This window comes from Theropithecus gelada, chromosome 8, assembly GCF_003255815.1.
Source record: "Theropithecus gelada isolate Dixy chromosome 8, Tgel_1.0, whole genome shotgun sequence".
NCBI lineage: Eukaryota > Metazoa > Chordata > Mammalia > Primates > Cercopithecidae > Theropithecus > Theropithecus gelada.
Window position 1 is genome coordinate 68,394,337 of NC_037676.1, and position 16,023 is coordinate 68,410,359.

At 43.3% G+C, this 16,023-nt stretch overlaps 1 protein-coding gene across 4 annotated transcripts in view; it reads left to right on the top strand.

The window, feature by feature from the left end:
- The first annotated feature begins 94 nt into the window (after nucleotides 1–94).
- The window catches only part of TRIM55 (tripartite motif containing 55), a 48,913-nt gene continuing 32,984 nt past the window's right edge, over nucleotides 95–16,023 (top strand). For all 4 annotated transcript variants that reach the window (XM_025395108.1, XM_025395107.1, XM_025395109.1 and 1 more), the window contains exons 1-4: nucleotides 95–631; nucleotides 1,505–1,677; nucleotides 7,974–8,139; nucleotides 10,041–10,136. In XM_025395108.1, the coding sequence (XP_025250893.1) occupies nucleotides 464–631; nucleotides 1,505–1,677; nucleotides 7,974–8,139; nucleotides 10,041–10,136 (603 nt within the window). In that variant the 5' untranslated portion in view covers nucleotides 95–463. The remainder of the gene's footprint in view (nucleotides 632–1,504; nucleotides 1,678–7,973; nucleotides 8,140–10,040; nucleotides 10,137–16,023) is intronic.

A 16,023-nucleotide genomic window follows, 5' to 3' on the forward strand; every position in this document is an offset into this window, starting at 1 on the left:
GCTGCGTTCTGCCCCTTCCTGGAGAAACTGTCACCAAATTCTCAGTGAGTGTTCACAGAGGGCATGGTTCAGTGGCTAGGCATGCACATTTGCATTTGTTGTTGACAACTGTCAGCTTTGACCTCCTTCTCTTCACAACCCTGTCTAAATGGGGTTTGTAATCCTCCTTCCCACCCACTCTCTTCACTCCCTGGGGCAAGAATGTTGACTCCTGCTCGTCACCTGTCAGGATCCATCCTCCTGTCACTGGCTTATATGGACAAGTCAGCCCACATCACGTGACTGCAGGTTGCTAAAAACAGCTCCGGCACCCACTCCAAACCAGGGCCTGAAACAATGTCCTCCACCGAGGGAAACGTAAAGGACACTTGATCACACAATCCCTGGAATAATATCCAGGAAACACTTGCTGGAGCCACTTGCAGCACCCTTCCCTGGCAGCACACTTGGGGACAGCGAGGAGATGAGCGCATCTCTGAATTACAAGTCTTTTTCCAAAGAGCAGCAGACCATGGATAACTTAGAGAAGCAACTCATCTGTCCCATCTGCTTAGAGATGTTCACGAAACCCGTGGTCATTCTCCCCTGTCAGCACAACCTGTGTAGGAAATGTGCCAGTGATATTTTCCAGGTAGGTTTGTTTGGAATTTGGTTGGGGGGAGGGGGTGGAAAAGATTCCCTTCTCTTGGAATCAAGTGCTTAACATTGAGGTGAAATCCTTTAAAAAAGTTTATAAGGTTGCCGGGCGTGGTGGCTGATACCTGTAATCCCAGCACTTTGGGAGGCCGAGGCCAGTGGATCACCTGAGGTCAGGCACTCGAGACCAGGCTGGCTAACATGGCGAAACCCCATCTCCACTAAAAATACAAAAAAAAAAAAAAAAATTAGCTGGGCATGGTGGCGGGCACCTATAATCTCAGGTACTTGGGAGGCTGAGGCAGGAGAATTGCTTGAACCCAGGAGGTGGAGGTTGCAGTGAGCCGAGATTGTGCCATTGCACTCCAGCCTGGGCAACGGAGTGAGACAATGTCTCAAAAAAAGAAAAACAAACAAACAAAAAAAACCTTTATAAAGTTGCATTTACTTTCAAGAAAAACATGTTTCTTTTAACGATTTGGTTTGTGTCCTCTTTACTCCCAAATCTAGTTTTATTTTAATACTAAGAATCATATATTTTTAAAAATCAAACCATTTAATGTGTTTCAAAACTATAAATAAGTAATTGCTGAAGACTTTAATGTGGAGTTTCTGGCTGGAACTTTTGGTTCTGAAAATGTTGAATGGAAAAATATCTTATGTAGACAGTGGTATGTTCGCATATGACTGTGGATAAGGTCTGACCCTGTGTTTCAGGACCACTTGCTGAGAAAGCCCTGAGGGATGATCTTATGGCAAGCTTAAAGTAGAAGTTCATGTTGTTTGTAATAGCAGAGAGTGAAAACAAGTCTCGGAGAAGCTACTTGTGGCATTACCCAATTCCTTTTTTCTTACTTGGCAAGAACAGGCCTCTAACCCGTATTTGCCCACAAGAGGAGGCACCACCATGGCATCAGGGGGCCGATTCCGCTGCCCATCCTGTAGACATGAAGTGGTTTTGGATAGACATGGGGTATATGGACTTCAGAGGAACCTGCTGGTGGAAAATATCATTGACATCTACAAGCAGGAGTCCACCAGGTAACACTCTTCCACTCTTCCATGTGTCAAGGCCATCTGAAACTTGTTTTTGTTTGTTTGGTTTAATGGGTTGCTGCACTGAATGCTTGTTTATCAATCACAGACTGTTTTATGGAAAAATGGTTTTCCAAGTCAGTCCTTCCCAGTGAGATTGAGAGTTGCTCACAGCATGAGAGAGGGGAGTTGGTGCCCATGCTTTTGTATCAATTTAAGAATTAAGTGACTCATTAACACTAATCCATTCCAGATGGTGATGTTGAAAGAGACATACTGCTGTCCCTCTACACCTTAAATCCTGGTATTACATCCATTTTACACATTTTTGCACTTCACAGGTCCTTTGTAGCTCCAGATCTCTACAAAGTAAAGAAAAAATATCTAGTAAAAACTTAATAGAAAATTAATAGAAATGGCATCTTGCAAAATAGCCCAGTTCCTAATTCAGACAGTCTTGCCTTAAAATTGTTTGGATGGTAATAATAAAAACAAAATCCTCTAACATAGGTTGTCACTGTATTTACTCTAAGGGAAGTCACAAAGCAAGGCAAAACCCTGGCCTTTAGGGACTTAAAGTTCAGAGACATGAGGGAAAAAGAAGATGAAATTCAGGTTATGTTTCCCTACTCCTTATTCTGTATTTACTGCATAGTCAGCATTCACTTGTTGATTGCGAATAGCATTGTGATAGCATTATATATCATCCATTCATTTAAAAAAATAACAAAAAAGGCTTCTTATTCACCAAACCACTTTGGCTATAGAATTCCTTTCCTAGATACAACGCTGTGGGAAGCTTATTCCTAGAAAGGAACGATGTGAAGAGCCCCTTTTCAATTGTGCACAGGTCAGTCCAGTCCACAAAGCTTGATAGCAATATTGAGACCATCTAGAAGTGGCCTCATTGTGATTCCATTAGGGGACATGTATTTATGGAACATCTGCAGAGCTCTAAGAGGCTTGTGCTCTTGGAAGGAAAGCTGTTCTATAAATCTAACATAATTATTATAATTATTATAGCTATTAATTTCCGCTAAAGATCCAAAACTAAATTAGATAGTACCAGGATCTAGATGGGTTTGGGGAAGAATTGCTGATGACATATTGCAGAGATTGCAGCTGGCTGTTTCCCTTGCTTCCAAAGTCTCTTGACAAGAACAACAGTACTATTGCTGTTGCTGTTACTTTACAGATTTGATCTCATTGTATTTCACTACTTTAAAATACAAATACACACTGTCTCTTAAAAACTTAACCAACCAATTAAAAACCAATTAATTATGAGACTGATGCAAAATTGCGATTTTTGCAATTACTTTTCATGGCCAAAACAGCAATTACTTTTCCACCAACCTAATATTAAGAGAGTTTATATTAACAAGAGTTTCAGGGCTAGTCCAGTGCCTTGCACAAAATAGTTGCTCCATAAACCCAGCTGATTAAGCAATGCCACAAATATTCTTACATAACAAGTTTCAGAGCTAGTACAGTGCCTTGCACAGAATAGTTGCCCCATAAATCCCAGCTGATTAAGCAACACCACAAATATTCTTACATGTTCTATTTATTGCAATAAATTTATGTTTTGTTACTTGTCACAGTGGGAATTTGAGACATGAAAAAATAGCAATACTTGTTATGAAATCCAGAGAAGAGATGTTAAAACTTGCAGTATTAGTAAAACTGCAAAACACATCTTCACCTTAACTATGAAGTTGGCTTGGTGCAGCTGCCAAAAATAGTACCCAGGTCTGGGAAGTAAATTGCACAAAAGAAATGAACGAAATTTCCAACAATAAAGCTCATAGTTGAGTGGACTAGGGATGCTTTTGTGATTTTCTGTGATTTTGTTATGCTGTTTTTTCTTGAACTTGAGACTTGCTTGTGGGACAATTTTACTTGGTAGCAGAACCACAAGTCGCACAGAGCACTTGGCCACGTGTCTGGGAAGAAACGCAGGTGTCCCCTGGCGGCAGGCAGCCTTACTAGACCAGGACCTTGAGCCTCAGGGGTACATTAGGTAACCCTGGAATGACCTTGGATATATAGAGTGAGAAGAGTTCAGCTGTAGCCATCGGAAAGGGGTGGAGGGGTGACCAGTCACAGACTGGGATGTTATTGGTCAACTCTGACCTCCTCCAGAAAGGCTGGAGACTGTAAGTCTCCACCAAACCTAGCATTCTTTTTTTATTTTATTTATTTATTTTTTTTTTTGAGATGGAGTCTCGCTCTGTCGCCCAAGCTGGAGTGCAGTGGCACGATCTCCACTAACTGCAAGCTCCACCACCCAGGTTCACGCCATTCTCCTGCCTCAGCCTCCCCAGTAGCTGGGACTCCAGGTGCCCACCACCAAGCCTGGCTAATTTTTTTTTTTTTTTAAGTAGAGACGGGGTTTCACCGTGTTAGCCAGGATGGTCTCTATCTCCTGACCTCGTGATCTGCCCACCTTGGCCTCCCAAAGTGCTGGGATTACAGGCGTGAGCCACCGTGCCTGGCCCATATGCAATTCTTTAATTCTTACAATAATCCTGTGAGGTGTTGATTATTATAATTACTGCTATCCTATTAAAGTTTTTAGTGTCTTAAAGTAACTAACATACACACTTTTTAAAATTCAGTATACAAGGCCTCTGAAGAGAAATGCTATCTCCACCCTATTCTCTCTTTACCCCCAAGCCTCATTCACCAGAGTCAACCACTTTTAATTCTTTTAACTGTTTTTCTGCTATGTATCACCAATGACATGTGCATACTACTGGTATGCTTCTATTCTTTGACTTTTCAATTTTAGACATTTCCTATTGACTTTCCACTGTAGACGATTAGGACTGAGCCCTCACATGGCTAGACTTTACCCTCTACTTGGGAATTCTTTTACTCTCCCCTGGGTTGAACCCCTTGCTTCCTGGATTCCAGGTCTCCTTGTTTGGTGGCTTACTCTCTTGTTTCTGTGGAGCACATCCTCAAGTAATCTCTTGAAATGTGCACAAAGTCCTCCTCTTTTCAGCCTCTCCCACTCCGTCACTGCCTACTTCCGCCTTCAGGACTCCTGGCTCCTGCAGTTCCAGAGCCTTTCCAGGGTTCCATAGCTCAAGTCAGCTTGCTTATTGTAAGCTTCTCACTGCAGGAACGTAACAGAACTAAGATGCAACTCAAGTAGGTCATGTCCCTTCATCCAGATGTTCCTAATTTCCAACATTGGGTTGACATCTCTCATTTGCTGTCATCCGTGTTCACTTTTTGTCCTTATTAATTTGTGCCCTTTTATTTCCTTATCCTCATTTCACTGGGATTTCAGCGGAATAAATATATACATACATATATAAATACATAAATAAATACGTGCTTGTGTGCATTCTGCCACATTTAATTAGAAGACCCTTAATCCGATTTTTGATACGAGTGAAAACTGAGACCAAAAGAGGTTAAGTAACTTGTCTAAGGCCACGTAGCCACTACATGGAGAAACTGAGCTGGAATGAAGCTTTAAGATCAGTTTGGCTGGGCACGGTGGCTCACACCTATAATCGCAGCACTTTGGGAGGCTGAGTTGGGCAGATCACCTGAGGTCAGGAGTTCGAGGCCAGCCTGACCAACATGGTGAAATCCCGTCTCTACTAAATACAAGAAAAATTGGCCGGGTGCGGTGGCAGATGCGTGTTATCCCAGCAATTTGGGAGACTGAGGCAAGAGAATCACTTGATCCCGGGAGGTGGAGGTTGCAGTGAGCTGAGATTGAGCCATTGCACTGCAGCCTGGGCAACAAGAGCAAAACTCCATCTCAAAAAAAAAATCAGTTTGACTACAAAGTTACTACTTGAATTGCCTCACCAAGACCAGATGCCCACTCCTCAGGAAACTCTAGGGTGGCCTCAGGAACCTCAGAGACCAGAGACAGCAGGCTACATACAGACTCCTCAGTCCAGCCTACACTGAACGGCGAGGGGCCACAGCCAACATTTAGCATTGGGTCTTTACCACAGCTGTGAGCTTGGCTGCTGTCACCTCATAAAAATGTATTTATGTCTTTTTTTTTACATGCCAAATCTGTCCCAAGTCTGTTACATGTTTTAAGTTGTACAGAGGTCTCATTATACGCTCATCTATGAATGGGTGGTGCCTCTGGGGCTGGGCTACAACCTAAATAGGAAAAACCCAATGAGGAATACGGGAAATCAGTGTATACAGCACCATGAAAAAAACAAATAAATAAATTGAATCACAAACAAAACTAAATGTAGAGCCTTATGGCTGTTTTCACATTTTCAATATTTGCACATACTGCATAGACACGTGCTCTGTGACACTATCTCTGGTCACAGTTATTGATATCAGAACAGCATGTGGGACCCAGGCTGCCCACTCTTGCTTAACCCACGTTAATAATAAGGTGGAGATACCTAGGAGGGAAGGATTTAGAGGGGAAGATGCCTTTGACCAGGCAGAGACCAACTTGCCAGTCCAAACCCCAGAGGGCACTGTCATTTATTAAAGGAGTAATCAGGAAGTTGTCTGGTCTCTTCCTCTGCCACTCAGCAGTGCCAGGTGATCCCAGGCTTTCCCCATATTTGCCATGCCTTCTCCAGCTGGGTGGTGTTACACTAGAGCACAGAGAATACTGTCCATTAATAGGTCAAATTCCCTTTCGTTGTCTCACTCATTTGTGCAACAAATATTTACGGAGCCACTGCCTCTGTGCGAGGCACTGTTCCGAGCACTGGAGATGCAGCAAAAAAGAAGACTCATCATGGCCCCTGCCTTCATGGAGCTGATTTTCTAGTGGAGGAAACAGACAGACCTGAGAGGGGAACAATTTTCTCAATTGTGGAGTTGACTTTCCTTATTTGAGTTCCAAATATGTGGTCAAATCAGAAGGTCATAGACTTCAAGGAAAGCATATTGATGCAAAACCAGACAGAAATTCCTTTTGCAACAATCAGATTCTAATATTTTGAAACTGGAAGTCCATGCGATTTTCTTATGAGACCCGGGGATTCTCCCAATGTTCGTCCTAATCTCAAGTACTTGACATCCACCTAGCAACTTATAAAGGAACATTAGTCTCTTACAGAGGTACATCAGTATGTTCTCTGCCTTTCTCTGAGTTCTGGGGTTGCAGCTACAAGATACCACACATCAGAAACAATGGGTTTCAACACCTGTATTTATGATTCACAGTAGGAAGTGCATTTTACATTGTAACCACTTACATATATGGATGGATATATATACACACACGTACATACATATATACGCACATACACACACACACGAACACACATACTTTTGTTTCAGTCACATATATACACATGTACACCTGAAACAAAAGTTTCGAATAGCTATACTTTTTCTTACTACATGTAATTCACAGTATTTGCTATTCCATTCTATTTTTATTTTAACTATGCAGATCATAGCTCCCTAAATTGATTTCATGGCTCATAAAAACCTGTAGTTTTTAAAAATTGGATCTGTATAGCAACAACAAAAAAATGTAGTCCCAAATCTAAGATATTGCTAAATAACTATGTGTTTGGAAATTTGAAGAAAGCTTCTGGATTTGGATTTGAATTTTTTTAATACTTCTGAAAACTATTAGTAGCCTCAGTCATTAGACAGGATATATCAGAATTCCTGGGGTTTATATAAGGAGGTACACCCACACTTGCCTCTCATACACAGTTGCATCCAACCAGTACTTGAATTAATAATCAGAAGATTTCGGTTCCATGTGAGCCACGCCTATCCTCACTCCTTCAAGTGAAAAGGGTGTTTCCTGGGGCCAGAGGCTGGAGGGGTGTGATCTAGCGCCTCCCAAAACTTGTGCAAACTTGACTTTTAGTTCATCAACAACTTCCTGTTCTTGGTCCATAATGGGAAAGTGTCCCTTGAGAAACTTGTGAGCATGTGGACACAGTGCTGGACCACATTCCTGACGGCTCACCAGGGTCCGATGTTCAAACTTTCAGGAATTTCACTAGCAGATTCTTAAACCTTAAATAACTTAAAATCGGCCATGTGGAAATACACCACGGAAATGGGCAAAGGGTACAAATCAGGGTCTCCACGTCTCTGTCCCTACCCCAAGCAAGTTGTTAGAGATTTGCCAGCACTCCCCAGCTACACCTTCAGGGAAGCTGAATTTGGTGAACTCTGAGCACGTAAAAGGGCCCCTGGGGGCCTTCTGGAATAGAGTTGCTGGGCATACAGGGACGAGAAGGAATTTGCAAGGCAGAGCAACAGTCTCTGCTCTGGCCCAGTGAGAGCTGATGGATATTTATCTGCCTACCTCCTCCCAGGCCAGAAAAGAAGTCCGACCAGCCCATGTGTGAGGAGCATGAAGAGGAGCGCATCAACATCTACTGTCTGAACTGCCAAGTGCCCACCTGCTCTCTGTGCAAGGTGTTTGGTGCACACAAGGACTGCCAGGTGGCTCCCCTCACTCATGTGTTCCAGAGACAGAAGGTAACAGAGCTGCTCCCTCCCTCCTGCACCCCCTTCCCATCCTCACACCTCAGGGCCTTGCTGGGGCCAGTGTGAGTGGCCTCCTCTGGTGGAGGAGGAAACCCAAGCCACACAGGGCCAAGGGACACTGGGGGCACACAAGGTCTGCAGGAAGATGTGTGCACAGTTGTGCACGAGGCACACACCAAATTCCCTGGACGGTGGGGGGAAAGGCGAGACAGGGCAGGGGTGCCCAGGTTCAGGAAGGGGCACAGAAGGGCAGGATCCCTGCTTTTGTGCCCTTTGGAGGTTGCTGAAGATGAGCAATGTTAGGGGACCCAACAAAAGCTCAAACTGCTCAAGTTTATGTGAAGTTTAGACTACAGATAAGAAAAGGACAGCTTTTTACCCTACTCACAGAATACTTTTCTTCATCCACCCATGAAAGGTTTCTTTGGTCCTCCTCAATGCCTTTTCTCTCGCACTTTTAGTGAGGGAGGGTTACACTAATGACATACAGTTACAGAACAGCTTTAAAACACAGACTTATGCTGGCCCTCCTGTCACGGGGGCCAGTTGCCTAAAGACCCCTCTGAGTGTGGTGCATAACCTTGACCCCAGGGCCTCAGCCATAGCCCCCTCTACACTTTACCAACCTGCCAACCTGGTTTCATGCATGAGCAGGTCAGTATTTATCCATCTGGTGCAGATAAAAGCGGAGTTGGGTACTCCAATAGGTGCAGCCACTCCAGGCACTGAGAATTTGAGCAGTTCCACCTCTCAGTTTCTTTCATTTAGAATCATCAGTTCCACATTTGATCAGTGTTTTACTGTGAAGATCAGCACTGGAATCAAATTTGGAAGTAAAACTCTTGGGCAACTCCAACTACAACTAGTGGCCACTAAGTGCTAAAGCTGGATTTTGCAAATTATCCACAACATTTGTTTATTTTTCAATCCAGTTACGATTTATTTCCCCTTCTGTTCTGCCCACCTCCCCCAAAGTCATAGCATGATAGAACTGGATGGTAGCTGTTTCACAGTCCTTCCTTCAGAGCCCATAGACTCATGTGAGATGGACAGAAGGACAGACTGGTGGGACCCTCACCCTTGCTCCAGTTTGGCCAAAGTAGCTTCACCTCCATATTAGCTTTCATTTGAAGAAAGTTCTGCAACTTTAAAATATTTTATAATCACTGTTCTGGTCCAATCTTCTCCTTCTAAATGTGAGAAAATTAGGCAGAAATTGAATATATGTTTTGCCCAACATCACAGAGAAGTTGGGGGTAGAGCTGGACCAAATACATGTGTCTCCCAAGTGCCCATCCAGTGTTCCCAGTGGCTCCATCAGCCAGCCTTGGGAAGCGGGTAAATAGGAACAGTAGAATCTCTTCCTAAGTCAAAAGAGCAAAGGAATTTCAAAGTTGACATTTCTCTCCTAGAACCAGTTCTTTGTTTCAGTGTGAAGCTTGTAATGACTTAGTCTAATGTGTGTTTGTGTCTGTATGCACTACATTCTTATGCCCATAATAAGTGTATGTTGAATAAATGAGTATTTACTATACACATTTCCCAAGTAAAATTGACCCTTAGTTCCACTAGGTAAATAATTCCATTTGGGTCCCTGAAGTCGCATATTTGTCTTCATGTCATTTATAAGCAATACTTACAATTCTTTAGCTTGAACATGTTGCTCTCAATATTAAGAATGTGATGAAAACTGTGAAACCTCTCCCTGCACAAATGTCGTCATACACAAAAGTTGGCTTGCAATATCAGGAGGTCCACAGGCCTCCCTGTTAGTCCTTAGGGATTGCATGTATCCTAAATTAAGAACCTGTAAAGACAATATTATGACTAGTTCACAGTTGGGGTGACTAGGAAATCCCTAAGATATGGGGTTCATGTTTTCTCTTCATTAGTCTGAGCTCAGCGATGGCATCGCCATCCTCGTGGGCAGCAACGATCGAGTCCAGGGAGTGATCAGCCAGCTGGAAGACACCTGCAAAACCATCGAGGTGAGTCAGGTGACTCTCACAGGGTCTCCACCAAGCCTGCAATACCCGGGGGTTCGTGGCTTCCTCAGTGCCACACTAGACATCCCTGTTCTGACCTTTCATCCTTTGCTTCTAGAATGGCCTCCTTCCTGATATGTCTCTGAAATATTCACCTCCTGCACAAAAAGAGACATTACCACATGAGTCACTGAGGCAGATGTTGCCACAATTACTAGGGCTATTGTTGCATGTGTTGTTCTTTCTTCCTTTTGAAAGATTAGCTACAAGAAAAATAAATCCCCCATCGTGGAAATCGGTGTTGTTGCTATTAGAGCAAACTTTCTTGGTGGAAATCCAAACTGTCTTAGGAAATGCTCGTTGGTGCTTTAGACAGTCATAGGCAGGTCTGAGCTGCACTTCTCCGCTCTCACAGCAATACTGCGAAGTGGTTGTCAGGAGGAGAAAAATCTGCCTAGCTGTAGTTAGAGAATGGCTCGGGGGCTGTGAGCTCATGGAGGCCAGAGTTCAGGCTCATTCATCACCACTTGCCCTCTGGCTGGCCCAATGCCTGGCACATAATCAACACTCAAAAAAAAAAAAAAAAAAAAAAAGGCTTTCTGAATGAATAGATGAGTGGCTGGTTGTTTAGCTTATATATGTGCTTGCCGTATAGTAAGTAGAGCAAATCGACTTGTCCCTCAAGATCAAATATAAAGTATGTCATTACTGGAGGCCTTTAAAGTGTGGAAGCCTAAAGAGAGTTAGCTATGTGGCAGATATCTTTTCAGGAATTGAAAATTCACTGACTAGTTATAGCCATGTTGCTCTGGGGCAGGTGCAAGATATCTGGGTTCAAGTCCAGGCCCTGGCTCTGTAACCCGGAGCAGTCCATTACAATCTCCCTGCTCTAAGCTTTGGGGTCATTGTTTGTGTAGTTGGACCTCTGTGCAGAGGGTGGAGGAATGATGCTGTTCAGTTCATGGCATATAGTTCTCATTGCTGGGTGCCAAGCCTCTCTTGTTATCTATTTATTCCCCATTATCCTCATTTCCCACTCTTGTTCTCCTCCCCATAGATCACCACTCTAACATGTTTGATGTTCTGTTTGTATTCTTATAAAATATGTATTGTGTTATATGCATGTCTTTTAATTTTATAAATGGTATCGTGTGGGATTTTTCATTCTGCTTCTTACTTTTTAAAAAACCAAGCCTTACATTTTTGGAGTTTTTGTTTGTTTTTTGGGATGGAGTCTCACACTGTCACCCAGGCTGGAGTGCAGTAACGTGATCTCGGCTCACTGCTACCTCTGCCTCCCAGGTTCAAACGATTTTTCTGCCTCAGCCTCCTGAGTAGCTGGGATTACAGGCTCCCACCACCATGCCCAGCTAATTTTTTGTATTTTTAGTAGAGGCGGGGTTTCATTCTGTTGGCCAGGCTGGTCTCAAACTCCTGACCTCCTGATCTGCCCGCCTTGGCCTCCCAAAGTGCTGGGATCACAGGCATGAGCCACCAGCATTATGTTTTTAAGATCCATTTGTGTTGCTACAAGGAGATTCAGTTCCTCAGTTTTCTCCTCTGTAAAAATGGGGCAATCATGGTACCTACCTTATAGAGTTACTATGAATAATTAAATAAGCAGAAGCAAAATGCTTAGCACAGTGCCTGGCGTGTGGTGAGTGTCCAATAAATACTATTCTTATTATTTTATCATGGGAAAGGCAAATTCTATTGAAAGCTAAAGGTCATTTTCTAAATGAGGGCTTTAGAACATTAGCTATACTTATCTCATTTTAAATTTGCACATTATTAAAATCAATTTTGTTTCTTCTCCACACTCATATTCCTGAAAAGATCCATGATCAGTCTGGGATCCATTTATAGGAGGAAAGTTTTCTCTTGGTGAAGAGCCAAAAGAGATTCGGAAACAGACAGTACAAACTTTTTTCTTTGCACTTATTTACAATAAAGGCAAAATACTATTCAGTTGTAACACCGTGAATCAGCACTCCAGGTAGTACCAACCTGAGTCTTGAGTTTATAAATAGGGGCATGTTGCTTGTGGGTGAGCAAGGTGATCTCAAGGCTTTATTGGAGATGTCTGTTGGAAGGAACAGGCTTTGTGTCTGGGATGGAGAAGCTGGAGAATGCACAGGAGAAGAGCCCTGGAGGGGTCCATCTGGGCCTTGAGCAATTTGATTCTTGAGCAAATGCAAATGATTGGGGCTCCATTTAGCCAGCATCAGAGGACACCGAGTGGGCTGTAGAGATTTGACAACCGATTTTCTTCATAGAAGCCAGTCAAGGGTGCGGTAGGAAGTGCTGTTTTTATTCACCGAAATGACTAGAAGGAACAGGTTTGAAGTTAAATCAGCAATAGGGATTAGTGCAGATGTCAGGAAGAATGCCTGGCAGGGAAGGGCAGGATCATTACCCCCATTCTTATTGGCAATACCATTCATTGAACATGACACACTTTTCTAATAAGCATTTTCACAGGTGGCTAGGGGAGGGTATGTAATCACTCTCTGCAGGACTTCACGATGAGGCTGCAAATTGTCAGGAGTCTTAAAAGTCCATCTTTTTATCTGTTTATTTCATTTCTTTCATTTATTTCATACCTGTTTTTGTAAGATGAAAAAACATAGCAAGTATACAGTCTTATTTGTTGTTTAGAATGTATATTCATATATAACAGTATAGAAAGTACAGTCATGCACCGTGTAATATTTTGGTCAGTGATGAACTGCATATATGATGGAGGTCTCGTAAGATTATAATATCATATTTTATCATATTTTTACTGTACCTTTATATATTTAGATATGCTTAGATGCACAAATACCATGTATTACATTTGCCTGTGGTATTCAGTACTATAACATGCTGTACAGGTTTGTGGCCTAGGAGCAATAGATCGTGACATACAACCTAAGTGGGCAGTAGGCTCTGCCATGTAGGTTTGTGTAAGTACATTTTGTGATGCTCACACAATGTAACTGCCTAAGGATGCACTTCTCAGAACATACCCCATAGTTAAGCAACACGTGACTGTGGATATTTACATATAACCTTCTATACATTCATGTGGAGAAATCAGGAATGAAAAACATCAAAAGCTTAAGGCCTGTGAATAGTGGGACTGCAGGTGATTTTCAGTGCCTCCCTTTTATATTCCTGTATTCACATTTTTATAAAGTGAGTCTGACATTTTTAATAATCAGCAAAATAAAGAATGAGTGAATATGACTCACATGAGCATAGTTCTTTCAGATCAGTTAAGGTGGCTCATCTGGAGATGTAGAGATTGTCTCAAAGCCCCATGGAGGTCTCCTACTTTATGATTCCCACTTGACACATTAGCCTTCATTTGAAGTGTCCCTGAGGACAGGGACGGTTCCAGATGGCCACCCTGTGCATCTGTCATCACTGGGGTGATCTCCCAGAGCCGGTTCCATATCAGTGGGCAAAGCCCAGAGGCTCAGCTTCTTGCCAGCCTGCAAGGCAGGACAACATGGAGCAAACCAGGTCCTCGGCTTGCAGTGAAATGGTCCTAGCTTGAGAGCCGGGTGGATTCTTTACCGGGGTCAGGGCCATAGAGCTCTTGTGTCTCCTCTTCTGCCCGGAGTTCATTTCCCTTTCTGGCTTTGCTCACCACCTGCCCAGAAACATTTTCTGAGAAGCTATGAGTAGTTCCTGGCCGGGGGCGGGGGGGGGGGGCGTTGTTAAAGAATTCTCTTTTCTGATTGGTGAAGATCTCCTTAGGGATGGAAATGAAGTAGTCCCTGGGGTGGGTATTATCCTTCCATAATTACACAGCCTCTCCCTGCCCTGGGCCCTGACACCTGCCCCAGAGCCCTTTGGTGGCAGTGCTTTCCTTGCACATGTCTAATTTTGTCCTAATCATGTAATATCACATAGGACTGGCCTGGTGAGGCACCTGTCCCAGGACCCGCCCTGGAGCAATGCTGAGCTTAGAGTAAATTACATTGTGGACTCCTTGTTATCATTTAAGAATAATGTCTGCAGTTAACATGAATTTACAGTGATAATGAAGAAGGATTTGAGAATGACTATAGTTGCAAAAGGGCGGTCTGAAAGGGGGAGTGGCATTTTCCTTCCGTGCTGTGGGCTGACAGTGAGTGAAGGAGCCATGAGTCTTTTTACCTCTGCTTCTTGAGAGTGGCTTGGCCTAAGACGGTCCCTGAACTCTGGACTGCAGGTTGATGGAGGGCTTCTGGGCTGTTCTATGAGCCCAGCATGATCTGAAGTTTCACTTGCCTTTCTAGGCCTGGAGATGTTCTGGACAGGAAGGAACTGGATGGGGGGCTGCCTACAGGCAGTGGAAATGTCCGTGGGGAGCTCTCCACTTCCAGGGAAACATGCTTGACTTTCACTCCTCATCCCTAGAGAACATAATCTACCTCTTGTAAACTTTACCAGTGGCACTTATCCTATGTCACTGGATGCTTAAGGGCACAGACTGTTAATACTAACCCTCCCAAAGGCAGGCTGGCAGGCCTAGAAACATCCCTGTTTTGTATGGCCTGTCTAGGGAAAATTGTTCCAAGTTGAATAATAAATATTTGATATTGAGCATTTTCAATCTCTGAAAAAGGACAACTTGAATAAAACCCTCCAATGATTGTGCAGTGAGAACAAATTCATTGTGTTTCCAAAGCAGTGATTTTACCCCAAATGACCTTTTCTCATCTCTGAGACATTGTCCATGCCTTTACAAATATGAAATATGAATGTAATTAAAATTGTGTAAATAGCTTGCCAGAATTGTAAAGTCAATATAGCATATGTTTAAAAGAACAGAGTTCAGAGTTTGAGTTTTAGCTCTGTTGCTTAATTACATGACATTAGGCACGTTACTTAAGCTTCCTGCCCCTCGGTTTCCTCAGCGTTACAGTGGGAATGATAATATCTTCTTCACAGCATTGTCATGATGATGAAGTTGAAATAAGAGGCACATGCCAGGGGCTTGGTAAATGTCACCTAACAGCCTCAGAGTCAGCTTGGAAAGCATACACTTATTCTGATGATGTGACCCAACTGGAACCTCTAACGATTCTGGAGCATGTTTTAAATGGTGTCAGAAGACGGTCAGGTCCTAGTTGACTGTGATGGCAGGACTGAGCAACTTCCTCTAGAGGGACATGTTGAGAATGAATGGAGCTAGACATGACTTCCGTTCTTTATCGAAGAGGCTTTGTGGCAACAGGAAATACTGGCAACCAAGGGAGACTGAGCCTCTTCTGGGAAACGTGGTGACTACCCACAGCAGACCAGAGTGAGATAAACATCTGCTCAGCCTGACAAGTGGCTTTCGCTGAACCATGGGGCTCCACTCAGTACAGGCCCACCTGGCCCTCAGCCCTCATCATGTCTACTCAAGAAGGTTCTAAATGATCTGGCCTAGCCCAGAAAAACCCAAATGCCAAGAACCCCAAGATTAAGTGTTAGAAATCCCTCAAATTATGGCATAATTATCCTTTGAACATGGAGTGGCAACATGAAGTAGTAGAAAAGAGCCTGAGTTTGGAAGACCCGAGACCCAAGCCACTGAATGGAGTTGTTTGCTGAGCACTACAAAAAGGGGCTGGCTGATGGAGAGCCGAATCCCAGTCTGGGTGCCCAGAAGATGGTGTCTCTCTAGTTTATCTGTCCTCTTTCTAGGGACATCCTAGTCTGTACTCATGGGACTTCTCCAAGTGCTTGTAACTGGAGCTTTATAAATGAAAGGCTGGATTTGATTTTCTTGAAAGGAACTTCTTACTTTAGTATAGTTCTTTTTTCAGTATTATTAATCTACAGGCTGCTTTTCTTTTTCTTTTTTGGAGGGTTAGTGGGAGGAAATCCTGTTTGCTTAATGAAGGGAATTTTGAAGTTCCTTATTTCA